The 26807-nt window shown below is 39.7% G+C and overlaps 1 protein-coding gene across 4 annotated transcripts in view; it reads left to right on the top strand.

Annotated features, from left to right (window-relative positions):
- LOC126285382 (vesicular glutamate transporter 1-like) overlaps nucleotides 1-26807 on the top strand; it is a 136712-nt gene that overhangs the window by 69005 nt on the left and 40900 nt on the right. For 2 of the 4 annotated variants that reach the window (XM_049984720.1, XM_049984721.1), the window contains exon 6: nucleotides 4653-4786. In XM_049984720.1, the coding sequence (XP_049840677.1) occupies nucleotides 4653-4786 (134 nt within the window). Of the gene's footprint in view, nucleotides 1-4652; nucleotides 4790-26807 lie in introns of all 4 variants that reach the window. The other 2 variants (XM_049984719.1, XM_049984718.1) reach the window with 1 other exon arrangement.

Genomic DNA, 26807 nt, shown 5'->3' with positions numbered 1-26807 from the left:
AACAGCAATAAAATGCACTAAATGTTATATTTCTTCTCCTCCCCGAAGCTATGAACTGTGTTCCCTCTCTCTCTGCTCCATTTCTTGTTGTCTTTCCTTTCCTCTCTTCTCTCAAAAGTTTATCGATATGAAGCAAGTCAGCCCCTGGGTATACACTGCCTGTGCTGGCATGTTTGTCAATGTTATTTGTGAGGAACAGAAGATCCATGTTCTCTGCTTTGTACCAAGGTTAACGAACTTGCAAAGGTAAGTAATTTTTAACTGTTGATGGAATCAAAATGAAATAGCTTAACATATTAACAGATGAGCAGTAATAACATGTCTGGCTCTAACATGCTTTCTAAAACATATGAGAATACAATAAAATATAGAGGCTACTGTTTTACTAAGTATTGTCTATACATATTCTTGACATGGTTTTGCAATCATAAAAATTGTTTGAAATAAGTCATTGTCTACTTCTGATTATAAAATCTTTATTGTAGTCCACCAGTTGCTAGTTTCAGCTATCATACCATTTCCAAGGTATCAGATAGATTATAGAAGGATGGATTATAGATTATAGACAGTTATAGCTTATAGACGGTATCAGATACATTATATAATGGTAAGACAGAGATTTAGGAACCAGGTTTTAAATTGTAAGGCATTTCCAGGGGCAGATGTGGACTCTGACCACAATCTATTGGTTATGAACTGTAGATTAAAACTGAAGAAACTGCAAAAAGGTGGGAATTTAAGGAGATGGGACCTGGATAAACTGAAAGACCCAGTGGTTGTACAGAGTTTCAGGGAGAGCATAAGGGAACAATTGACAGGAATGGGGGAAAGAAATACAGTAGAAGAAGAATGGATAGCTTTGAGGAATGAAATAGTGAAGGTAGCAGAGGCTCAAATAGGTAAAAAGACGAGGGATAGTAGAAATCCTTGGGTAACAGAAGAAATATTGAATTTAATTGATGAAAGGAGAAAAAATAAAAATGCAGTAAATAAAGCCAGCAAAAAGGAATACAAATGTCTCAAAAATGAGATCGACAGGAAGTGCAAAATGGCTAAGCAGGGATGGCTAGAGGACAAATGTAAGGCTGTAGAGGCTTATCTCACTAGGGGTAAGATAGATACTGCCTACAGGAAAAAGAGAGACTTTTGGAGAGAAGAGAACCACTTGCATGAATATCAATAGCTCAGATGGAAACCCAGTTCTAAGCAAAGAAGGGAAAGCAGAAATGTGGAAGGAGTATATAGAGGGCCTATACAAGGGCGATGTACTTGAGGACAATATTATGGAAATGGAAGAGGATGTAGATGAAGATGAAATGGGAGATATGATATTGTGTGAAGAGTTTGACAGAGCACTGAAAGACCTGAGTCGAAACAAGGCCCCCGGAGTAGACAACATTCCATTAGAACCACTGACAACCTTGAGAGAGCCAGTCCTGACAAAACTCTACCATCTGGTGAGAAAGATGTATGAGAAAAGCGAAATACCCTGAGACTTAGAGAAGAATATATTAATCCCAATCCCAAAGAAAGCAGGTGTTGACAGATGTGAAAATTACCGAACAACCAGTTCAATAAGCCACAGCTGCAAAAAACTAACATGAATTCTTTACAGACGAATGGAAAAACTGATAGAAGCCGACCTCGGGGAAGATCAGTTTGGATTCCGTAGAAATGTTAGAACACGTGAGGCAATACTGACCGTACGACTCGTCTTAGAAGAAAGATTAAGGAAGGGCAAACCTACGTTTCTAGCATTTGTAGACTTAGAGAAAACTTTTGACAATGTTGATTGGAATACTCTCTTTAAAGTTCTGAAGGTGGTAGGGGTAAAATACAGAGAGCGAAAGGCTATTTACAATTTGTACAGAAACCAGATGGCAGTTATAAGAGGCGAGGGACATGAAAGAGAAGCAGTGGTTGGGAAGGGAGTAAGACAGGGTTGTAGCCTCTCCCCGATGTTATTCAATCTGTATATTGAGCAAGCAATAAAGGAAACAAAAGAAAAGTTCGGAGTAGGTATTAAAATCCATGGAGAAGAAATAAAAACTTTGAGGTTCGCCGATGACATTGTAATTCTGTCAGAGACAGCGAAGGAACTGGACAGTGTCTTGAAAGGAGGGTATTAGATGAACATCAACAAATGCAAAACGAGGATAATGGAATGTAGTCGAATTAAGTCGGGTGATGCCAAGGGAATTAGATTAGGAAATGAGACACTTAAAGGAGCAAAATAACTGATGACAGTCGAAGTAGAGAGGATATAAAATGTAGACTGGCAATGGCAAGGAAAGAGTTTCTGAAGAAGAGAAATTTGTTAACATCGAGTATTGATTTAAGTGTCAGGAAGTTGTTTCTCAAAGTGTAGCCATGTATGGAAGTGAAACGTGGACGATAAATAGTTCAGACAAGAAGAGAATAGAAGCTTTCGAAATGTGGCGCTACAGAAGAATGCTGAAGATTAGATAGGTTTATCACATAACTAATGAGGAGGTATTGAGTAGAATTGGGGAGAAGAGGAGCTTGTGGCACAACTTGACTAGAAGAAGGGATTGGTTGGTAGGACATGTTCTGAGACATGGAGGGATTGCCAATTTAGTATTGGAGGGCAGCATGGAGGGAGACCAAGAGATGAATACACTAAACAGATTGAGAAGGATGTAGGTTGCAGTAGGTACTTCGAGATGAAGAAACTTGCACAGGATAGAGTAGCATGGAGAGCTGCATCAAACCAGTCTCAGGACTGAAGACCACAACAACAACAACAACAACAACAACAACAACAACAACCATTTCCAAATGAGAGCTTTATAATGCATTTGAGCATACATGTGCCAAATAGCATTGTCTGATGGCGCAGTTTGCCAGGTTCGGCTTGACAAGTGTCAGCCCGAAGGCTTCTGACTTACGATGACTGATGGGTACTGCAAGAACCGAATGAGGGAAGCGTGCAGAAAAGGTGAAGGCTGTGCCTTCTACATTTACTCCTCCAGCTGCCACTTCCACTGCTCCACGAGATAATCCATTGTTACACTACTTTCAGTTTTAAATTGAATGGCAGTCATCAGTTTTGGTATCTTATTGTCTCTCTCATATGTAGTTCCTCATAATAAAAGCCATTTGTATTGACAGACTTTATCCATGCTCATCCCCCAACATCTTTACTGCCTCATCATTAGTTAGATACATATCAATAACTATGTAACCTACCATAGTAGTCCTCTAATGACATTGTCAAGCATTGTGCATTCATGTTGTTGTTAAAAATAAGAATATATTATTTTTTCTAACTTCAGTCCATCCAAATTCTTGATACCCATGTGTTATGTACTTTAATTCAACCAAGAAGTACAAAATTCTGAACTTTTGTCAGTTCTAATACTGTTAACATTTTAGAAATGATTTCTACAAAGAATGTCATGTCTGAAGATGCCCAGTACAGAACTGAGTAGGATGGGAACATGTAGAATGGTCACTAAATTAGGACTGCCTACCAAATACCAGGTAGGGCTTCCTTTTTCCTAATGTTAAGTGTATGACTGTATTGAAATCAGATGATATTGTGGTAAAAATACTTCTAGTATAATCAAAGATGTTGTATGCCGTACATTATGAAAATGTAGTTGGTGTTGGGGGAAAGGGGGGGGGGGGGGAGGGGGAAGCACACGCACGTGTATGCATCACCCATGTGCTGGTACATCTCTACTGCCTTACAGCTTGCACAGGTTTTGATTTAAGATTTTTTGCAGCCGTTTCATTAGTTTTCTTGGGCTGAAGAATGTCGTCATAGCTGCATTTGCTTTCCTATTTATCAGCAACTTTTACTTCTGTTTTAAGTGGCATTTCTATTGCAGTTGTAATTCTAATGTTTTTTTTATTTCTTGGATGTGAATCTATTGTATGGTTGTGGTTGTTGGTTGGAATAGTCTGTGTTTGCAGTTTCTATTAAAATCTTCTTTGCGTCTAAGATGTATTTATATTGGTGCATAATGTGTTTTAGGCATTTTAATGTATACTTTCTTTTATGTTATTTGTCTTTGGAGTTCTTCACAGTGGAATCCATATATAGTAATCTCTTGGTGTTACAACTGCACCACATCTGAGTTAAAACTTGAGCTCTTGAAATGATTCACCATTTTGTATGCCTGGAGCTGACCGTCTACCAGGACCAGTGTGGATACTAGAATCATAGTGGAGCATGGAATCGGGTGTTGGAAATGGAGGATTCAGAGAGCATCAAAATTAGAAATGTAATTCAAAATGAATTTATTCTGCTGTGGGCAATCTACCTTCTTCTTCTGTCACATAATTAAATGGTGTGTGTGTGTGGGGGGGGGGGGGGGGGGGGGTTGGCTCCACTTGTTTCGCTGTTCATTTCCCACATTTTTACATATAAATCATAAGATAATACCCCAAATGCCATTACTCCACCAGTGGTTAGCGAGGCCATTACTATTTAAGAGACACACACATTGGTCCTGACAGTCAGTCATTTCCTGCCAAAAAAGGTGATGAATGTCTTTGGGAAATTGAGTTTAAGTTCAGAAATGATGTGACTTGAACACTTTCTCATAATAATAATAATATCATCATCGTAGTATATTATACTATACTGCTATGGTTTGGTATAAGATTTTCCTTCTGTATTGTAGGTTTGGTGGGTCTATGTTGGTGCATTGCATGGGGTGCCTTTGTAACTGAGACACCACAGCAGGACAGAAGGATTACTGATGAAGAACTTGATTACATTCGGTCTTCTGTTGGCCCTCAGGCCAACCACATAAAGGTGGTAAAGTACCATTTGTTTACTAACAGGTGGAGGTTACTAATTATTTGAGAGTTTAGATGTTTCACTGAAGTGGTAAGAATACACACAATTTCATTACAGGAGTAAGAATGGAAGTAAGTTAAAATATATTACACAAAAATTAAAATTTAAAATTTGTATTTTTTATCTCTGTATATTAACTCCCCACCATGAACCATGGACTTTGCCAATGGTGAGGTGGCTTGTGTGCCTCAGTGAATGGCTGAAAGCAAGGGGAAAATACAGCTGTAATTTTTCCCCGAGAGCATGAAGCTGTCCTGTAAGGTTAAACGAGGATGGCTTCCTCTTGAGTAAAATATACCAGACCTAAAATAGTCCCCTCTTCAAATCTACAGATGGGGCTACTCAGGATGACATCATCATGAGGAGAAACAAAACTGGCATTCTACATATCTTGTAATGCTAGATCCCTTGATTGTGCACGTAGGGTAGAAAATTTAAAAATGGTGATGGATAGGTTGAAGTTAGATATAGTGGGAAGTAGTGAAGTTTGGTGGCAGTAGAAACAAGACTTCTGCTCAGATGAATACAGGATTATAAATACAAAATCAAATAGGGGTGATGCAGGAGCAGGGTTAATAATGAATAAGAAAACAGGAATGTGGGTAAGCTACTATGAACAGCATAGTGGACACATTATTGTAGCCAAGATAGACATGAAGCCCACATCCATCACAGTTTATGTGCCACGTATCTCTACATATGATTAAGAGACTGAAGAAATGTATGAAAAGATAAAATAAATTATTCAGATAGAGAAGGTAGATGAAAATATAATTGTGATGGGAGCTGGAATTTGATAGTAGGAAAAGGAAGAGAAGGAAAAGTAGTAGGTGATTATTGACTGGGGGGGGGGGGGGGGGGGGGAGAATGCAGGAGAAAATTTAAACAGGTAGCAAATGAAGCAGGTGAAAATGAATACAAACATCTAAACAACAAGATTCACAAGAAGTGAAAAATGGCTAGGCAGGGATGACTGGAGGACAAATCGAAGGTTTTAGAAGCATATTTCACTAGAGGAAAGACAGACATAGCACCAACAGAAAAATTAAATAGCTCTTGGTGAAAACAGGAAGCAGCTGTGTGAACATAAAGAGCTCAGATGGAAAACCAGTCCTAACTAAAGAAGGGGAAGGTGGAAGAAGTTTACAGTATGTCTGTACAAAGGAGATAAAATTGAAAGCTATATCATAGAAAGGGAAGAGCACATACATGAGAATGATATTGGGAGATATGATTCTGCGAGAAGACTTTGACAGAGCAGTGAAAGACCTAAGTTGAAACAAGGCTCTCTGTGTAGAGTACATTCTGTTAGAACTGCTGGTAGCCTTCAGAGAGCAAGGCATGACAACATTATTTCATCTGGTGTGCAAGAGGTATGAGATTGGCAAAATACTCTGACTTCAAGAAGAATGTAATAATCGCGATTCCAAAGAAAGAAGGTGCTGACATGTGTGAAAATGAATTAAATAAGTTATTGTTGCAAAATACTAACAGGAATTATACACAGAAGAATGGACAAATTGGTAGAAGCCGTCCTTGGGGGAAGATCAGTTTGTATTTGGGAGAAATATAGGAACACATGAAGCTATACTGATTCTATGACTTCCTTTAGAGGATGGGATAAGGAAAGGCAAATCTATGTTTGTAGCATTTTTAAACTTAGAAAAAGCTTTTGACAATGTTGACTGGAATATGCTCATTGAAATTATAAGGTGGCAGGGGTAAAATACAGAGGACAAAAGGCTATTTTCAATTTGTATAGAAACCAGATGACAGTTACAAGAGTTGAGGGGCTTGAAAGGGAAGCAGTGGTTGATAAGAGAGTGAAGCAGGATTGTAGCTTATCCCTACTGTTATTCAAGCTCTACATTGAACACACAGTAAAGGAAACCAAAGAATTTGGAGCAGGAATTAAAGTTTGGGTAGAAGAAATAATGAGGTTTGCTGATGACATTGTAATTCTGTTAGAGAAAGGAAAGGACTTGGAAGAGCAGTTGAACAAAATGAACAATGTCTTGAAAGCAGAATATAAGATGAACATTAACAGAAGAAAGACAAGTATAATGAAACATAGCTGAATTAAATCAGGTGATGCTGAGGGAATTAGATTAGGAAGAGAGGTACTTAAAGTAGATGAGTTTTGCTATTTGGACAGCAAAGTAACTGATAATGGTCATAGTAGAAAGGGTATCAAATGTAGACTGGCAATGGCAGTCAAAGTGTTTCTGGAGAAGAGAAATTTGTTAACATCGAATTTAGATTTAAGTGTGAGAAAGTATTTTCAGAAGGTGTTTGTCTGCAGTGTAGCCATATATGAAAGTGCAACATGGATGACAAACAGTTTAGACAGGAAGAGAATAGAAGGAGGTATCAGTTGACAGGCCACATTCTGAGACATCAAGGGATTATTAATTTAATATTGGAGGGAAGAGTGAGACATAAAAATCGTAGAGACCAACAGATGAATACAGTATACAGATTGAAAAGAACATAGGTTGCAGTAGTCAGTTTGAGATGAAGAGGCTTGCACAGTATAGAGTGGCATGGAGAGCTGCATCCCACCAGTTTTTGGACTGAAGACCACGACAACAACATTAACATAATGGTGCTCAGTTATTTATGTTTTCACCTTGGTATATCTTACTTTCATGTAAAATCACTGCCTGAAGTTCATTGAGTAACATTAACTTTGTACTTTCGACATAAAAATGGTTGTATTGCAAAAAATAGAAAATCTTTTTTTGATAGGCTCAGAAACAAATGGCGAACTGTGGTTTTGAAAATGGAATTTAATTTGTCAAATTCTTCTTCTTCTTCATTCTTCTTCTTCTTCTTCTTCTTCTTCTTCGGACCCGACAGAAATCATTTATGTGGTTGACCAATACTCAATCTGTTGCCCACTATTGTTTCTAGTATTTATATAAAAGACCTTTCCATCTAATATACAACAAGCACAATTAGTTCTTTTTTTGGATGGCATGGAATTGTAATCAATCCAAGCATACATACAGCAACAGAAAATAGGGTAAATGTTTTTAAGAGCATCAATTAATGATGCAGCAGAACTCCTAAAATGACTTAGTTCAGCCACTTTTGCACGTAGAAGTGCTGTAAACATTGGGGAGAAACAAATCAGTAATTTGACATATTCTGCCTATTTTCATTCAAGCTGAAGGATTGTTCACTTCGGCGTGTCTTATTTTAAACAAAAACTGGGAGCTTCAGGAGCTCAAAAAGAAAAAAAAGGAACATTCTGAGCAAAATACTCAGACCACGGAAGACTACTATGGGACTTGAAAGAAGAGGAAAAATGAAGAACTCTAAAAGTACACTGAAAATATCTTAGGTAGAATGAGGAAACCGAGGTTGAAGTTCTACCGATGCCTACTAACGATGGATGAATGCAGATTGAACAAAAGGATCCTCAGCTGCATCATGTGGTTAAAGATCAAATTGAAATGGGTGAGGTGAAGATGGCTGCAGCAGAAGTTGGAATTACGGCACACATGACCCACAGTAGAAGAGAGATCAGAAACAGAGTTAACAGAATAAAATAATCCCAAGAGACCACCAAACAGGAGGCCCAAATGGGTCATTTCTGAGGAGAAGAGAATAAGAAAGAACGAAGAGGTTCTCGGAGGAGAAGACAAGAAAAGGCAAGAAGTCTTAAGTTCTTTGCGGGCCACAATTGGCCAAATTCAGGGAGGGGGATAGGGAATAATGTTGAGGCATAACTCATCATGAAGAAAGTAAGTCTTAAAGTTTTAATTGCTCAAAAATGTGCTGTAAGAATAATATACGGTGCTCACCCACGATCACCTTAAATTATGCACGCATGCACACCAATACTCACACACACACACACACACACACACACACACACACAGTGCAGAAGTGCTGTAGCAAATAAGTATGAAAAGGCCTTGTACAGAATCACAGTTTGGGGGGTGGTTTTGGTGTTCGGTTCCTGTTTCAGGTCGGAACATCTGTCTTACTACAGCCATGTAATAGCATAGTAAGCAAAGAATGACAAACCGGTAATTGATAAATTCCTTTAAAAGAAACTTGTAATGGAGCTGAAATTAATGCTCAGTTAATAGCACCATTTGTATGTGCACTGTTCAGATTTTTTTGTGTGGAAACACTCTCTCTCTTTCAGATTTTACAGGCATAAACAGTCACCCTTAAATAATTCCAGACTGTAGCAGGAACAGATAATTCAAATTTGGTCCACCGGTGTGTCAGACCTTGTTCTTTGGATTTCACATGTGAAAACATGTATTCTGGAAGGTTTTTTAAGTTCACAAGTTGTATACTTTATGCTTGTGTGATTTGTTCAAACTTTGCACATAGAAAATGGATAATGTCAAAACAAAAATTTTTTATCCAATAATATGTATTCATTGTCATGAATTGGGTTTAAAGTTGAGCCAAATGTAACATGTAAAATTCATTCTTGCATGAATTGAAGGTTGGGAAATGGTATAAAGTGAATCATATAAATAAATAAAAAATGCATTCGAATTAATGATGATGTAAATAAAATAGAAACAAACTTCCACATGAGAAAAATATATTAAAAACAAAGATTCCAAGACTTACCAAGCGGGAAAGCGCCGGCAGACAGGCACAATGAACAAAACACACAAACACACACACACACACACACACACACACACACACACACACACACAGAATTACTAGCTTTCGCAGCCGATGGTTGCTTCTTCAGGAAAGAGGGAAGGAGAGGGAAAGATGAAAGGATGTGGGTTTTAAGGGAGAGGGTAAGGAGTCATTCCAATCCCGGGAGCGGAAAGACTTCCCTTAGGGGGAAAAAAAGGACAGGTGTACACTCGCGCGCGCGCACACACACACACACACACACACACACACACACACACACACACACATATATCCATCTGCACATACACAGACACAAGCAGACATATTTAAAGGCAAAGAGTCATTGCCTTTAAATATGTCTGCTTGTGTGTGTGTGTGTGTGTGTGTGTGTGTGTGTGTGTGTGTGTGTGTGTGTGTGTGTGTGTGTGCGCGTGTGCGCGCGCGCACCTGTCCTTTTTTTCCCCTAAGGGAAGTCTTTCCGCTCCCGGGATTGGAATGACTCCTTACCCTCTCCCTTAAAACCCACATCCTTTCGTCTTTCCCTCTCCTTCCCTCTTTCCTGAAGAAGCAACCATCGGTTGCGAAAGCTAGTAATTCTGTGTGTGTGTGTTTGTGTGTTTTGTTCATTGTGCCTGTCTGCCGGCGCTTTCCCGCTTCAATAGCCTATTATTTGTTGCATGAATCATTCAGCTTGTGATGCAGTAAGCTTTTAAGTAGTTTCATCTGTGTAAAGTGATCATATTGTAAGTTTATCTACGTAATATAACTGCTTATATAATTATTATCATGAACTTTGCACAGTGTTTAATGTTTCATTCAGTATTGTATTTATATTTGCTGTTATTGCGTGTTTTGTGACACTTTATTAAGTATTTATGCCTGTGTTTCTAATGCTTGCATGTTAAGTTCATGCATGTATGGCTAAAATGTATGTAATGATAAAACAAAAAAATTAAGAAAATAAACAAAATTAAAAAATATGAAACAAAATTACAAAAAAATGAAAATATGAAAAGAAATTAAAAAATAAAACAAAAGAGTCCTGCAGGCATGTGACCTTGATGTTGTGGACACAGTAAGTTATTCTGGACAGGTTCAGGTGTACCAGGCAGGTATCCATAGAGGAGCCAGACTATTAATGCCCAACTCAAGCAACATGGCTTGAAAGACAATATAAATCGGCCATTGCCTGAAATGTTAGAAATCTACATCGGTTCCCAAGCTATGGAGACCATAATGTCAAAATTGTAGTACATAAAAGTTGGGGACCAGAATGAAAAATACTCCTATCATAAAACAAAAAGAGGCAAATAAATTTTGGGTGCAGCCAGGGAAGTAAAAGAAAGGACCTAGCTTCTAGACTTATCTGGCAGCTTCAAATATTTAAATTTACACATTTTGACTTACTTGAACTTTTTTACGAGTTAACCCTACTTCTCCAGTGCAGTGAGCTGTCTTAGCTGCAGGGTGTTGGCACACCTGCGTCTTGCTATTTGTAGGCTAAAGTCCCCGATCATGCCCAAAATCAAGAAGATTCGCCGGCCATAGTAAACAAATACAAAATATTGTATGGCTGAAGAGCATACATGTAATAGTTAAACATTTTTCTGGGGGGTAAGATTTCTGGGGTTTGTTCCAGGATGGATGCTAACACAATGTTTTAATTTCTGGGTGTTGGGGGTAGGGGTTGATTTTTTATTTTCTCCCGAGAGACCATTCCCCCCCCCCCCCCCCTCCCCCAGGGACCATTTTTCCCCCAGACTCATCCCCTTGTTAAATGTATGGTGAGATGTGTAAGAACAAATAGACACAAATTTATTTGCTTCTAGACAGTGGGATGCATTTACAGTAGGAAGTCTCTGAGCATAGGGGTGCATCAATAAAGAAAGTATCCTGGAGTGGGAATGCGTCCATCCTAAACTTTGACACATTGTGTCATTCATATTGTACAATATGACAAATGACATGTTGGATGGCACGTGCAGGTTATATGACAAGACGACATGTATCATGTTTTCTACTTGACATGATACATTACACACCCATCAAAAAGTGTTTCGCATTACCCCAGTTTCCAGAACTCCTGAAGATAGCCATTGACTATGGACATTGTATCACAGAGACAGTCCCTTTGACTGTCCAGAGGTGTCACTAAACCCGCTCTAAGATGTAAACAACCATGCATGAGCAGCACCTATTAGATGGAGAGGGTCCAACAGCCGATCAGTTTGTCATTCCACCAGGAAGGAGATACATGGCTCATGCTGTCTGTAGTCCAACGATGCCTAGACGGTAAATACTGCGGTTCGATCGTGTCCATATTGTTACTTTGCGACAGGAAGGGCTCTCAACAAGGGAAGGGTCCAGGCATCATGGAGTGAACCAAAGTGATGTTGTTCGGACATGGAGGAGATATAGATAGACAGGAACTGTCGATGACATGCCTCGCTCAGGCCACCCAAGGGCTACTTCTGCAGTGGCTGACCAGTAACTACAGATTATGGCTCGGAGGAACCCTGACAGCAATGCAGACATGTTGAATAATGCATTTGTACAGCCACAGGATGTCGTGTTAAGACTCAAACTGTGCACAGTAGGCTGCATGATGCGCAACTTTACTCCCAACATCCATGGCGAGATCCATCTTTGCAACCATGACACCATGCAGTGAAGTTGGCAGTACTGCATCGGCGCGGACTCTTAAAGTATTTGCTGTACTAAATAATTATAAAAAGCATTGTTATTAAGCTATTTTTAATCATTTACAAGTGTTATAAATATAATATAAGTGTTGTTAAAGTAGTGGAAGTGTTAGTGAAGTATAAAATAAGATTAAACTGGGTAAGAAGCGTATTTTTCTTCTCACGCCTGTAGCACGAATCCCAGGCCTAATTTAACGCACGCGAATTGTAAGTAAGCAGTGAATTAAACTTAATAGGTAAACGTTTCCAGTTGGTATAAATATAAGTGGTGTTACATTAGTGGAAGTGTTAGTGAAGTGTTAAAGAAGATTATATGGAGTAAGAAGTTTATTTTCCTTCTCACACGTATAGCACGGATTTTAGGCTTAATTTCACGTGCACCTATCAGAAGTAAACAGTGACTTAAACTTATGTAATCACCAGTTTTTTTTATTCAGTACCCTCTCAATTTATTTATATCTGCCTGAATAGTTTCTAGGGTCCTTTGTTTACATTTTAGTCAGTACTTAAATCATTGTTTATTTTTTTTGTCAGTACTTAAATCAGTTTATACGATTTCTGTTTTTACATGAGTGAGAAGTGTGTGACATGCCGTAGGATCGTTAGTTCCGGGGTATGGTGTGATTGGTGCTGTAGTTTCTTTCATTGGGGCGAATGTAGTGGTGTGGAAAATGGGGACATAAATGAGGCTCACCAGTGGTTTTGTAGGATCTGCAGTAGAGATAGGAAAATACTGGAACAGGAAGGGAAAATTGCAGCTCTTCAAGCTGACCTAGACAAGGCAAGGGAGGATCTGGACAGGTTAAAGAGGGAGAAGGGTGAACAGAGGTGGGAAGTGGCAACAGGTAATAGGGGGAACAGGCAAAGGAGAACATCAGACAGCTTTGTCATAAATCTTGAAAATAGAGTTGACCTGTTGCCTCAATCAGAATCGGATGAGCCTCATGTAGCTGAAGCTGTAGTTCTGTTGTTAGGTAGTTCCCATGGTAGAGGTGTTGGTCAGCTACTGCAGGAAAATTTATGTCCAGAGTAACAGGTCACAAACTTTTTCGAGCCTAGTGCAGATCTGTGTCAGGTAACAGAGGATGTAGGTTCTTTATTCAAGGATTTCACAAAGGAGGATGCCGTGGTTATTGTGGGTGGTCCAGGAAATAGCATTGACAGAGACTGAATATTCCATAGAGGATGACCTGGTGAAGATAGCATCAGCAACGAAGCATACGAGTGTGAGATTTGTGTCTGTGTTGAGACGCCATGATCAGCCTCATTTGAACTCTTCTGTAGGGAGGATGAACTTGGAGTTGGAGTGGCTGCTTAGGACGGATATATATTGGTTTGATTCCTGTGGATGCTATTGATAGGTGGGACTACACTAGGCATGGCCTTCACCTCAATAGGAAGGGGAAGGGAAAACTGTCTGGGTTAATTGCAGAAATCTTAAGGGGGGGACACTGTCACAAGTGGTAAAATACCAGTAGTCACAGGTGTCAGAGGGATGCCTTTTTTTTAGGATAGGGAAGGGGGAAAGAAAGAGTTCCAAGAGAGATTGTCAGACACACTCAGTTTGAGAAAACCGATGAACAGGAGTCAGATTTTAGCATACAGCCTCCATTTAAACAAGGTTTAACAGAAAGTAACCAGAAACTGCCAGTTCATCTTCGCCAAAGCAGTTATAATCCCATTAGTATGCAGTATCAGTTATCTTTATTACACCAGAACATTCCGGGACTCAGAAATAAAGTTGATGAACTACTCATTTGTATCGATGAAATGAATTCATCTAACCAAATTGACATAATCTGCCTCTCTGAACATCAAGTGACCACTGGAATAGATATGTTAGACATTTCAGGATTTAAGCTAGCTTCCTACTTCTGCAGAGTAGATATGGATGGAGGAGGAGTTGCCACATTTATTAAAAACTGTCATAAATTCAAGAACATTGACATTAATAAATTCTGTTTAGAGCAGCATCTAGAACCATGTGCAACAGAAGTAGAGTTCCATAACAGGTCCTGTGTAATAGTAACTATTTACTGAGCACCTGTAAGAAATTATAATCTATTCATAAATGATCTAGAAGCTCTTTTGGGTTATTTAACAGGAAGAAACAAAGAAATTTTGATTGCTGGTGTCTTTAATGCAGATTTTCTAATGCAGTCTTCCAGTAAACATTTACTGCAGTTAGTAATGTTGTCTTCCAATCTAACTCACACTGTAAACTTTCCAACTAGGATCACTAAATCCTCAAGGACAGCCATTGATAACATTCTTATAGACAAATCAAAGGAACAAAATCATATCATAAAACCTGTAATAAATGCACTATCAGGTCATGACATACAGCTCCTTGTTTTAAATGTAAATTCTAAGCATATTATCAAGACTGCTAAATCTGAGTACAGGAGAGTAGTCAATCAATCAAAAATTGAGTGTTTTAGAAAACTGCTCAAAGATATGAACTGGAAAGATGTTTATAGTGCTCATGACATGAATGAAAAATATAACACATTCATGAACAATGTCAGTACCATGTTTGAAAACTGTTTTCCTCTAAAAGTTACTCAAATTAAACAGAAGTCTATTATAAAACCATGGATTACACAAGGAATGAAGATTTCCTGTAAGACAAAAAGGAAAATGTATCTGTCGACCAAGAATAGCTCCAATGCCGATGATTTAGCTAAATACAAGGAATACTATAAACTATTAAAAAAAGTAATTCAGACATCTAAACAAATGCACTATGAGAAGAAGATAGCAATGTCAGGGTACAAAATAAAAACAATATGGGATATAGTGAAAGAGGAGACTGGTAGAACCAGAAAGGAACAGGAGCAAAAAGCACTAAGGGTAGATGACACATTAGTAACTGATGGGCATAGTGTGGCAAATCTATTTAACAAGTACTTTATATCCGTCACTGATAGAATGGGATTGCCAGGATCAGTAAACAATGCCCTTGAATATCTGAAACTAGCCTTTACAAATAGCTTCAGGTACATGAATGTCACTCACTTCACCTAAAGAAATAACTTCCATAATAAAATCTTTAAAAACAAAGCGTTCCAGTGGTTACGATGAAATATCAACAAAGTTAATTAAGGCACGTTCTTGTGAGTTTAGTACAATTCTAAGTTACTTATGTAACCAACTGGAACATTTCCTGACTGGCTAAAATATGCAGATGTTAAGCCTCTATTCAAGAAAGGGGATAAAGACATACCGTCAAACTACAGACCGATTTCACTTTTGCCAGCATTCTCAAGAATTTTAGAAAAAGAAATGTACAGGCAGCTTCTCAACCATCTGACCACAAATAACTTATTATCAAGGACACGGTTTTGATTTCTGGAGGGTTCTGATATTGAGAAGGTTATTTACACCTACAGTGAAAATGTACTTAATTCATTAAGCAGCAGGTATTTTCTGTGATTTGTCAAAGGCATTTGGTTGTGTGAACCACAACATCCTTTTAAATAAATTAGAATTCTATTGTGTCATGGGCAGTGATGCCAAATGGTTAAAGTCATACCTTGATAACAGGAAACAAAGGGTGTCAGAGCAAGGGACTAGTGAATTAAGTCATCAGTCATCATCAGAATGTGGTGTCCCACAAGGATCCATCTTAGGGCCATTGCTTTTTCTTGTGTACATTAATGATCTCTCATCAGTTACACCGGCAGAAGCAGAGTTCATTTTGTTTGCAAATGACACAAGTATTGCAATAAATAGTATGTCAAATGTAGTTCTAGAAAGGTTTGCTAATGATATTTTCATGGATATTAATAAATGGTTTAAAGCCAACTCACTGACATTAAACTTCGAAAAGACTCACTATATGCAATTCAGAACCTGTAAGAGGTTTCCATCCAGCATATGCATAAAGTATGAAGAAGAGCAGATAGAAGAGGTTGACAGTCTTAAATTCCTGGGATTACAACTTGATAATAAATTCAGTTGTGAGGAGCACACCACAGAACTGCAGAAATGCCTTAACAAATCTGTATTTGCAATTCGAGTGTTAGCAGATATAGGCGACATAAAAATGAAAAAGCTTGCATACTTTGCCTACTTTCACTCCATAATGTCATATGGTATAATATTTTGGGGTAACTCTTCAAGTCAAACAAAAGCTTTCAGAATCCGAAAGCATGTAATACGTATTATTTGTGGAGTAAATTCACGGACGTCCTGTAGAAACCTCCTCAAAGAATTGGGTATACTGACTACTGCCTCTCAGTATATTTACTCTTTAATGAAATTTGTCCTAAATAATATATCTCTTTTTTTCCAACAAACAGCTCAGTTCATACATACAATACCAGGAACAAAAATGATCTGTACAGGGACTTAAAAGCACTTACTTTAGTTCAAAAAGGGGTCCACTACTCAGGAACACTCATATTCAATCATTTGCCAGCAAACATAAAAATTTAGTTACAAATAAAGATCAGTTTAAAAGGAGCTTGGAAGACTTACTAGTGGCCAACTCCTTCTACTCCATTGACGAATTTTTTAATAGAAACAAATGATGTATTGTATATATTCATACTATTAGTATTGTTATTTCAGCTTAAAAAAATGACATGTTCCACATCCATGAGGATCTCCTCAACACGGATCTATGGAACGAAAAACTAATCTAATCTAGCCCAACACCATACTGAATGGACTGTTCAGGATTGGCATCACGTTCTCTTCACCGATGAATGTCGCATATGCCTTCAACCAGACAATCATCGGAGACATGTTTGGAGGCAACCTGGTCAGGCTGAACGCCTCTGAGACAGTGTCCAGCAAGATGGAGGTTCCCTGCTGTTTTGGGATGGCTTTATGTGGGGCCAACGTACACCGCTGGTGGTAATGGAAGGTGCCGTAACGGCTGTACAATACGTAAGTGCCATCCTCTGAACAATAGTGCAACCATATCAGCAACATATTAGCGAGGCACCCGTCTTCATGGATGACAGTTCTTGCCTCCATCATGCACATCTTGTGAATGAGTTCCTTCAGGATAGTGATATCACTCGAGTCGTCAGCATATTCTCTAGATATGAACCCTATCAAACATGCCTGGGATAGATTGATAAGGGCTGTGACCCATCAACTACTATGAGAGACCTACACTGAATTTCCATTGAGGAGAGGGACAATCTGAACCAACAGTGCCTTGATGAACTTGTGGATAGTATGCCATGCCGAATACAGGCATGCATCAGTGCAAGAGGATGCGCTACTGGGTATTAGAGGTACTGTTGTGTAAAGCAATCTGGACCACCACCTCTGAAGGTCTCGCTGTATGGTGGTACAACATGCAATGTGTGGTTTTCATGAGCAATAAGAAGGGTGGAAATGAGGTTTACTTTGATCTCTACTCCAATTTTCTGTACAGGTTCCAGAACTCTCGGAACCGAGGTGATGCAAAACATTTTTTTTATGTGTGCATTACATGACATGGGTACTAACACAAACAAGTAAAAAAGCATGAATATTTCAAAATGTTTTCATTTAAATCTCTTTGAAGCTGCCATATAGCTCAAAAAACTAGTTCCACTCTTTTCCATCCCTAATTCCTGTTTTTTTGTGCTATGGTAGGAGCATTTTTCACTCTGTGTGTGTGTGTGTGTGTGTGTGTGTGTGTGTGTGTGTGTGTGTTTTCTATTAGAAAATGAACTGAGTTTGTAGTGAAATATTAAAAAAAATTCATTTCCGTGTATATGTGAAAATGCTTATGAAATTATGAAACAGTCCTACAAATAAATATGCATAATATAAAAATGTATGAGTACAGTATCCAAATTAAGAAAGCACAGCACAACTGCTTCATGTAATGCCTTTTCATAGCTTTCTAAATGACTGTCGGATTTACTTACAGCTATCTACGCTTTGCAGGAGAAAGCTGTCAAAAGAGCTGTCTGGTGTCAGGGATTTCCTCAAATTGAGTCGACTTTAGGAGTGTCTTAGTAGTAATGAATAAATGCATTAAAACTTTATGCAAGATGCGGCATTTTTTTCAAGTATCTCAGTTCTTCTGACATCTTATCAAGTAGGTAGATTCAGCAGACTATGTGGATACTGTCAGCAAATTACGTTGTGAATAGAGTTAGTTATACATTTAAATGTCATACATGATGTGGCAATTTTTCATGTGTCTTATTGTTTATGACTTCATGTCTCCTGAACTATGATAGGTAAGTGGTTCTTACCCCCACAGCGGTTGTTGACTGACGTAAGGTATATGTGTATCGAGTTCGGATGAAATTGGTCCAATGGTTTTGGAGTAGATGTGGAACATACATACATACATACATACATTTTTATAATATGTATGGATTCCATTATGAAGTTTGTAAAAATGCAATCCATTTCAAAAGGACCAAGTATGTATATAACTAAAATACCAGAAAAAAATGACATTAATTACTCCACATTAAGTTTACCTTTAGTACAAAAATTGATGAGCGATGCTGCAACAAAAATCTTTCATCAGTTATCCAGCAATATAAAAAGTCTGACAGACAGCCAAGTAAAATTTGAAAACAAATTGAAGAAGCTTCCCCTAGACAACTCCTTCTGGGGGGAGGGGGGGTAATTGTGTCGTTAATTAAATCACTGAAGACTAAGTACTCTCATGATGGAGTGCGTAGCAGAATATTAAAGTACTGTGCTGCAAATGTTAGCCCTGTATTTAGCCATATTTGTAATTTTTCCTTTAGGAATGCTCAGTTTCCTGAATGATTAAAGTACTCAGTAATGAAGCCACTTTATAAAAAGGGAGAAAAGGATAATGTAGACAATTTTAGACCTATTTCTATGCCATCAGTGTTTGCCAAAGTTATTGAAAAGGCTGTGTATGTAAGGATAATTGATCATTTTATAATACACGATTTGCTATCAAAGGTTCAGTTTGGCTTTAGAAGTCAGTTTAACAACTGAAAATGCTATGTTCTCTTTTCTCTGTGAGTTTCTGGATGGGTTAAAGAAAAACTTTTGAATGCTAGGCATATTTTTTGATTTAACTAAGGGGCTTTATTGTGTTGATCACAAAATATTGCTCCAGAAGTTGGACCGTTATGGAAGAATACAGGGCATAGCTCACAATTGTTTCACCTCTTACTTTAGCAACAGACAGCAAAAGGTCATTATTCACAATGTTGATGAGAATGGCTGTGATGTGGGGTCTGAGTGGGTATTATATTTTGAGATAACTCTTCCCATTCTAAAAGGATATTTTTGGCTCAGAAATGGGCGGCTCAGGCAATAAGTGGTGTAAGTTCACAAACCTCTTGTCGACCCTTGCTCACGAGTCTGGGTATTTTGACATTGGCCTCCCAATACATATATTCTTTAATGTCATTTCTTGTTAACTATATTAGCTTATTTCCATGAATAAGCAGCTTTCACTCAGTTATATTCAGTAAAAATCAAACCTGCATTTGGATCGGACTTTCTTAACTCTTGTGCAGAAAGGTGTCCAGTATACTACTGCATCAATTTTCAATAAGCTACAGCTCGAATTCAATAATCTTAGCAGTAATCCATGTGCTTTCAAATCGAAACTGATGAATTTCCTCATGGGTCACTCCTTCTGTTCCGTTGAGGAGTTCCTTAAAAAATTAAGCTGATTCTTGTCGTATTATTGTTTGCATTTACTTAAACTTATGGATTGACTCTTTCTCGGGTTCATAAACTTTTATTTTCATCTGTTAATACTTTTATGACCTTGGAGATTTGCTCCTCAATTTGGTCCTACGGAAGTTGACGTGTAAATAAAATTAAAAAAAATAGTCCACAGAAGAATTTCTATTATTGTGTGTGTGTGTGTGTGTGTGTGTGTGTGTGTGTGTGTGTGTGTGTGTAGTTTTGTTTCACATTACTATGATTTATCATGCAGATGCTCCACCGAACATGAAGCTGACTAATTATAATCACCCATCACTACTGCCAGTAAACTGTATATAATTTTTCAGTCTTCACATTAGTTTCATGTATGAGCCTTCAACTAAATATTAGTGATACAGTATGTTAATCCATTACACATACCTGTTGTACTGAAGACATTAAAAAGTAATGAAATTAGCATTTTTCAATATTTGTTTGAAAACTGCAGTACTTTATGTACCAAGGTCTTGTTAGGAGTGGGATATCCATACCTTGCACTCATGAGAGAAATAACTATCTCAGTCAGTTTATCGAACTCAATATTCTTCATGTACACAAAGCAGTACTGGAAAAAAGTTCCACTAGTAACCAGAAATGGTGTCATAAATCTCTGCATTTGTCACTTCATTACAGAGCCACACTGTAACTGACACAAGCCCAGTTAATGAAACAGTCATCAAAACAATTAAAAATTGGCATATTGCAAAAAAATTAAAATGGCTTTTTGATGAAACCCAGAAAGAAATGATGCACAGTGGTTTTTCAAGTTGTTGTTCTTTTTCCTCCACACAAAGGTGAGTACAAACCCATTGAAAAAATGAATTAAAGTGTTGGCTCCATCTTACCTGAGATTAGCCAACATCTTGTCTTCTTGAGCATTGAAAAAAATAAGTGTGCACTGGGAGCCACCAGTTGTTTGTCCTTTGGGATTTGAGACCCATTGCATTTGGCAACTCTGTTCGACAAATGCTACAAAACTCTTTCTATTATTTGTTCTCAACGGTTATCATACTGTAACCAGTTTACTTCTTTATTCAGTATATCATAATATCCACACATATTTCTGTCTGCCTCATTTTTTTTTCTTTTAAAAATCTAAAATCTTTTTGGCTTACCACTCCAAGTCTTGGAAACACCACCATATTTTTGTTCCTAATCGTTTATTATGTCTTAACTGAAATTGCTAAAAGAATTGATGCTGTCTTTTTTATTGTTTCTTTATTTCCTTCTTTTCACATTTGTCTTTGGTACTCAGCATTTTACTTGTTAGCAAATTCATTGGCTGTGTAGTGTTACCACTTCTTTACATTCCTGGCATCTAGTGGCAATCTGCTGCCCCAGCTGTAGTTTCCGTTTGTTGTAAAATATAGCTTTCATGACTGTGGAAAGTATTTATCCCACCTAACAATGGTGTTTTAATGGTTCTTGGGAAGCATACTTACCACTAGCTTTCCCCTTGTGCGACCGGGTGCTAGAGTAGGCCCAGGATATTCCCGCCTGTCGCAACAGGCGATTAAAAGGAGTTTCACATGTTTAGGCCTTTATGTGGTTCTCTGTAGGGTTTGACCTCCATTTTTCAATATTTTCCCAAAGAGCAAGCAAATTGCAGAAGGGCGCCTTACATGGTGCATCGTGTCCATCGTGTGCTGAGAGCTATCACATCCTTTGTCGACATGGAACTGCACTTCTGCTCATTCTCCAACCGTTGGGCGAGGTCACCCTCCTTAGGTGCGTATTTTTCCATCAACTGTGCAGTATCGTTTTCTACGCTGATGGTGTTAATGGACTTGTTTGTCCAGATATCCAGCATGGTAGCCAGTCCATTGTGGTGGGGCCACCATGTACTCTGCTGGTTGTGGTCCCCTGACCACACAGGAATCGCTCTGCTGATGCCTGCGCCGTTAACTCCCCGCATATGCTGAGGAGTAGATGCCTGTGATCCTGATGCATTGGGACTCTCGGCAATGGCAGTCCTGCCAGATGGCCTTTGCTGTGCTGGGTGGCACCCATGGAGAGGGCCCTTGGTTGGAGTGGGAGGCATTTGGGCAGAAGACACGCGATGAAGCGTAGTACATCATCTCTTGCTGGAAGTCAAACACCAGCAGTCTCTAAGTGTTCATGAGCATCAGGCTGAGGATGGCAGCGGCTTTTATTCGCCCCGGTACCTTGCATGTTAGAGAGCTGACAAGGAATCTTTAGAGGACAAGATTGGGGAGGTGGGGGGCTTGTCCAAAATGAGATCTGGGTCAGTCTTGATCAAAAAAACATCCTCTGCCCAGTCATGGGTGGTACTTGCTTGTGACAAGCTGGGGGATGATTCTGTAACCATCATGCCCCATAAGAGCTTAAATATGGTCCAGGGTATCATATTTCACAGGGACCTTCTTTTGCAGTCTGACGATGAGCTGCACGCCAATTTAAAGTGGGGAGGTGTACATTTCATTTGGCATATCCACCTGGGTCCGAGGAACAATAAGGTTGCCACCGGTGCCGTGATCTTGGCTTTTGAGGGTGATATATTACCCGAGAAGGTCAAGGTGATGGTCTACTGATGTGATGTAAAGCCCTATATCACTCCCCCAATGTGGTGCTTTAAATGTATTTCCAGTGCACATGTCGAGGTTGCGGGCGGCCTTCACATCCCAATACTCCATGTGCCCCGCTTCCATCTGTGTCAACTGCGGAGAGCACCATTCGCCTTGTTCGCCTGACTGCAGGATTCTCCAGAAAGAAAAGAAAACCGTGGAGTACAAGACCCTGGACCGACTGACCTACACTGAGGCTAAGAGGAAATTTGAACACTTACATCCTGTACATAAGACATCTTCTTACACTGCTGCTACAACAGTTCTAGCCCCATCAGTTCCCCCAACCCCAGTCAACTCTCAGAGCCGGACAACTACATTTGCTCATTGATGGTGGAGGGGGCACTTCCCTCCCTATTGCTCCTGCACCACTTCGGGAGCAACACACCTCTCCCCCCCCACCCCCCACCTTCTCCCACTCCCCCACTTCTTTACTGGAGAAGCGTAAGTCTTTTTCGGCTCTTCTCACTAGGAAGGGGTCCCTTGGGGTCACTTCCTTCCCAGGTTTCTGCTAGTGGGAAAGATGACACTCACCAGTGCTGAAGAGCCCAAAAGGAGCTGGTCGTAGGGCATCACACTCATCTTCAGTCCTGGAGACTGAATCAGTAAAATCCTCCCAGCCATGGAAACCCGAGGAGCAATGAGAGAAATACAAAAGGAAGATCCCCAAGACCAAGGGAATTGCAGTGGCACCCACACCACCACCACTACCTACAAGCTCTGTGTCTGCACATGAGGTAGAGATTCTGGCATCCACTAAGGACCTAGATCTCACCGGACCCTCAGACACAACGGATAGAGACTGCTCGGGCAATAATTCGGTGACAGCAGGTGACCCTGAGGTGTAAACTACCTCTTTGAATGTTCCATGCCTTCCCAGTCTCATGATGTTATCATCCTCCAGTGGAATTGTGGCGGTTTCTTCCTCTGCCTGGCTGAGCTATGGCAACTGTTAAGCTTTACACCTGCTCTGCATTGCCCTCCAGAAACCCTGGTTCCCAAACATGCTGAGCCCTGCCTTCCGCAGCTATAAGGGGTATTACACGAACCATAGCGACTATAATAGAGTATCAGGTGGAGTTTGCGCTTGTGTCCTAAACTCAGACTGCAGTGAAACTGCGGCCCTTCAAACCCCTCTTGAGGCTGTTGCTGTCAGAATAAGGACGACACAGAAAATAACTGCCTGCAATGTATATCTTCCTCCAATTGGTGCAGTACCCCTGAATGTATTAGCTGCACTGATTGATCAACTCCCTAAACCTCTCCTACTTTTGGGGTATTTTAACGCCCATAACCTCTTGTGGGGTGGCACCGTGCTTCCTGGCCGAGGCAGAGATGTTGAAATCTTACTGTCTCAGTTTGACCTCTGCCTCTTAAATACTGGGGCCACCACATATTTCAGTGTGGCTTATGGTAGTTACTCGGCCATTGATTTATCAATTTGCAGCCCAGGACATCTCCCATCTGTCCACTGGAGAGCACATGATGACCTTTGTGGTAGTGACCCCTCCCCCATCTTCCTGTCACTGACCTGGCATCAGGCTCACAGACGCCTGCCCAGATGGGCTTTAAACAAGGTGGACTGGGAAACTTTCACGTCTGCTGTCACCGTTGAGTCTCCCACACATGGTAACATTGATGTTATGGTTGAGCAGATGACTACAACAATCCTTTCTGTGGCAGAAAACGTGATGCCTCGCTCTTTAGGGTGCCCCCGGCGAAAGGCAGTCCCTTGGTGGTCGCCAGACGTTGCTGAAGCAATTAAGGATTGTCGGCAACCTCTACAGCGGCATAAGTGGCACCCTTTGCTGGAGCACCTCATTGCCCTTAAATGGCTCCATGCCCACATTTGCCAACTTATCAAATTACGGAAGCAGGAGTGTCGGGGGAGATAAGTCTCGGCCATTGGGTGTCGTACGTGACCTTCCCAAGTCTGGGCAAGAATCAAATGGCTACCTCCTGCACCGTGAAGACCCACCTCGGTGTCGGTGTGGGGCTCGGCTGACGGTGGCCCCTATCTGGTAGAGCTGTCTGTCTTTGTCTGCCCTGCAACAGACTCTTCAGTTACCAGACTTGTTGCCATTAATTTTAGCTGACAATGCGCCATCGGCTAATTTAGTTTTAAATTTTGTACGTGATGGTGGGCTTTATCATTGTGTGTAAGTTTTTGGGCACGGCCTTTGTCCCTTTGTGTTCTCCACTCTAATGCTTTTAGACTGAATGTTTTAATGTGTCACAGATTGACTGGCTTTTCCTCTTTATTCTTGAGGTTGGCCAGCCATGGCCATCTGCCTTCTCGTTTTTATCCCTTCTACCTGTTTCTTGCTTCTCTCTCTGGTTTTTCTCTCCTGTTTTGTCCACGGCAGTGTTGGTTGTCCTTCTGTCGTTCTTCTGGTTCTTCCATTCTCCTGTTATTGTGCTGTACGTCTCCTTTCTTTTCTTCTTTCCATTGTATAATTATTTTACCAGGAACAAGGGACCAATGATCCCGCAGTTCGGTCCCCTCCCTCCCCTCCCCCTCCTTTAAACCAACCAAACGTCAGCTAAGGGGTATCCCAAAGCTTTTGGGAATACTTCTTACCAGCGCTGTCTATACCTGTCATCTTGTGGTGTTACACTGCACGAGTGTAACTGATAAACATTCAGTTTCTGTTTGTCGTGGGATCACTGCTGGTGTTAGAACACATTGCTTCATGTCTGCAATATATATTATTCTGACCTGTATCAGCTCATACCGTTATTGCGTTTTAAAGTTTCTAGGCTTGTTTTCACATTGTGGTAAGTAAACTTTAATATCGATAAGAAATATTTTTCAAATAAAGAAAAGGAGAACAGAAAACACTGTTCATTATATTTTACGTGTAATGGTAACATGCAACAGCTCACAAAAGGTTAGTGGGAAATCCATTCACCGTCACACATTGGTAGCAAAGCACTTACATCTTTCTTTGTTTTCACCATCACAGTGTATAACACTAATGCTTACATGTGAATGAATAACCCAAATAGTTGGTTCTAAGTAAGCTGCACTTATAATGTAATAATCCTATTGTGTAATGTTAAATAGAACCACAGCCAAATGTATAACGATGCTGCTCTACAGTGATAGTGGTGCAATTATTGTTGGAATGATGCAGTACTGGAAGGTTACTATGGCTGGTGAAGTAAGGCTGCAGCAGATTGACTAACGCAGTGGTGGAATGCTGCTGTGGCTGGAAGAGTAGCCATTGGTAGAGTGAATGTTTTATAGTAAACTGACTTAATTACAGTGTTATAGGAGGTTTTGTACAAACAGGGTTTGATGTAGGATGTACCTAAGGAGCATGAAACTTGGTACAGGTGTCTGGAAGGCCAGATAGGAAGAAAAAGAGGTTTAAATTGTGAAATAAAGTATCTCCTGTAATCAGTTCTAATTCCATTAGAACTACTGATGGCCTTGGGAGAGCCAGTCCTGACAAAACTCTACCATCTGGTGAGCAAGATGTACGAGACAGGCGAAATACCCTCAGACTTCAAGAAGAATATAATAATTCCAATCCCAAAGAAAGCAGGTGTTGACAGATCTGAAAATTACCGAACTATCAGTTTAATAAGTCACAGCTGCAAAATACTAACGCGAATTATTTACAGACGAATGGAAAAACTGATAGAAGCCGACCTCGGAGAAGATCAGTTTGGATTTCGTAGAAATGTTGGAACAAGTGAGGCAATACTGACCTTACGACTTATCTTAGAAGCTAGATTAAGGAAGGGCAAACCTATGTTTCTAGCATTTGTAGACTTAGAGAAAGCTTTTGACAATGTTAACTGGAATACTCTCTTTCAAATTCTGAAGGTGGCAGGGGTAAAATACAGGGAGCGAAAGGCTATATACAATTTGTACAGAAACCAGATGGCAGTTATAAAGAGTCGTGGGGCATGAAAGGGAAGCAGTGGTTGGGAAGGGAGTGAGACAGGGCTGTAGTCTATCCCCGATGTTATTCAATCTGTATATTGAGCAAGCAGTAAAGGAAACAAAAGAAAAATTTGGAGTAGGTCTTAAACTCCATGGATTAGAAATAAAAACTTTGAGGTTCGCCGATGACATTGTAATTTTGTCAGAGACAGTAAAGGACTTGGAAGAACAGCTGAACGGAATGGACAGTGTCTTTAAAGGAGGATATAAGATGAACATCAACAAAAGCAAAACGAGGATAATGGAATGTAGTCTAATTAAGTCAGGTGATACTGAGGGAATTAGATTAGGAAATGAGACACTTAAAGTAGTAAAGGAGTTTTGCTATTTGGAGAGCAAAATAACTGATGACGGTTGAAGTAGAGAGGATATAAAATGTAGACTGGCAATGGCAAGGAAAGCGGTTCAGAAGAAGAGAAATTTGTTAACATCGAATATAGATTTAA

This window comes from Schistocerca gregaria, chromosome 8, assembly GCF_023897955.1.
Source record: "Schistocerca gregaria isolate iqSchGreg1 chromosome 8, iqSchGreg1.2, whole genome shotgun sequence".
NCBI classification, from domain to species: domain Eukaryota; kingdom Metazoa; phylum Arthropoda; class Insecta; order Orthoptera; family Acrididae; genus Schistocerca; species Schistocerca gregaria.
This window is presented reverse-complemented; position numbering and strand designations above follow the sequence as displayed.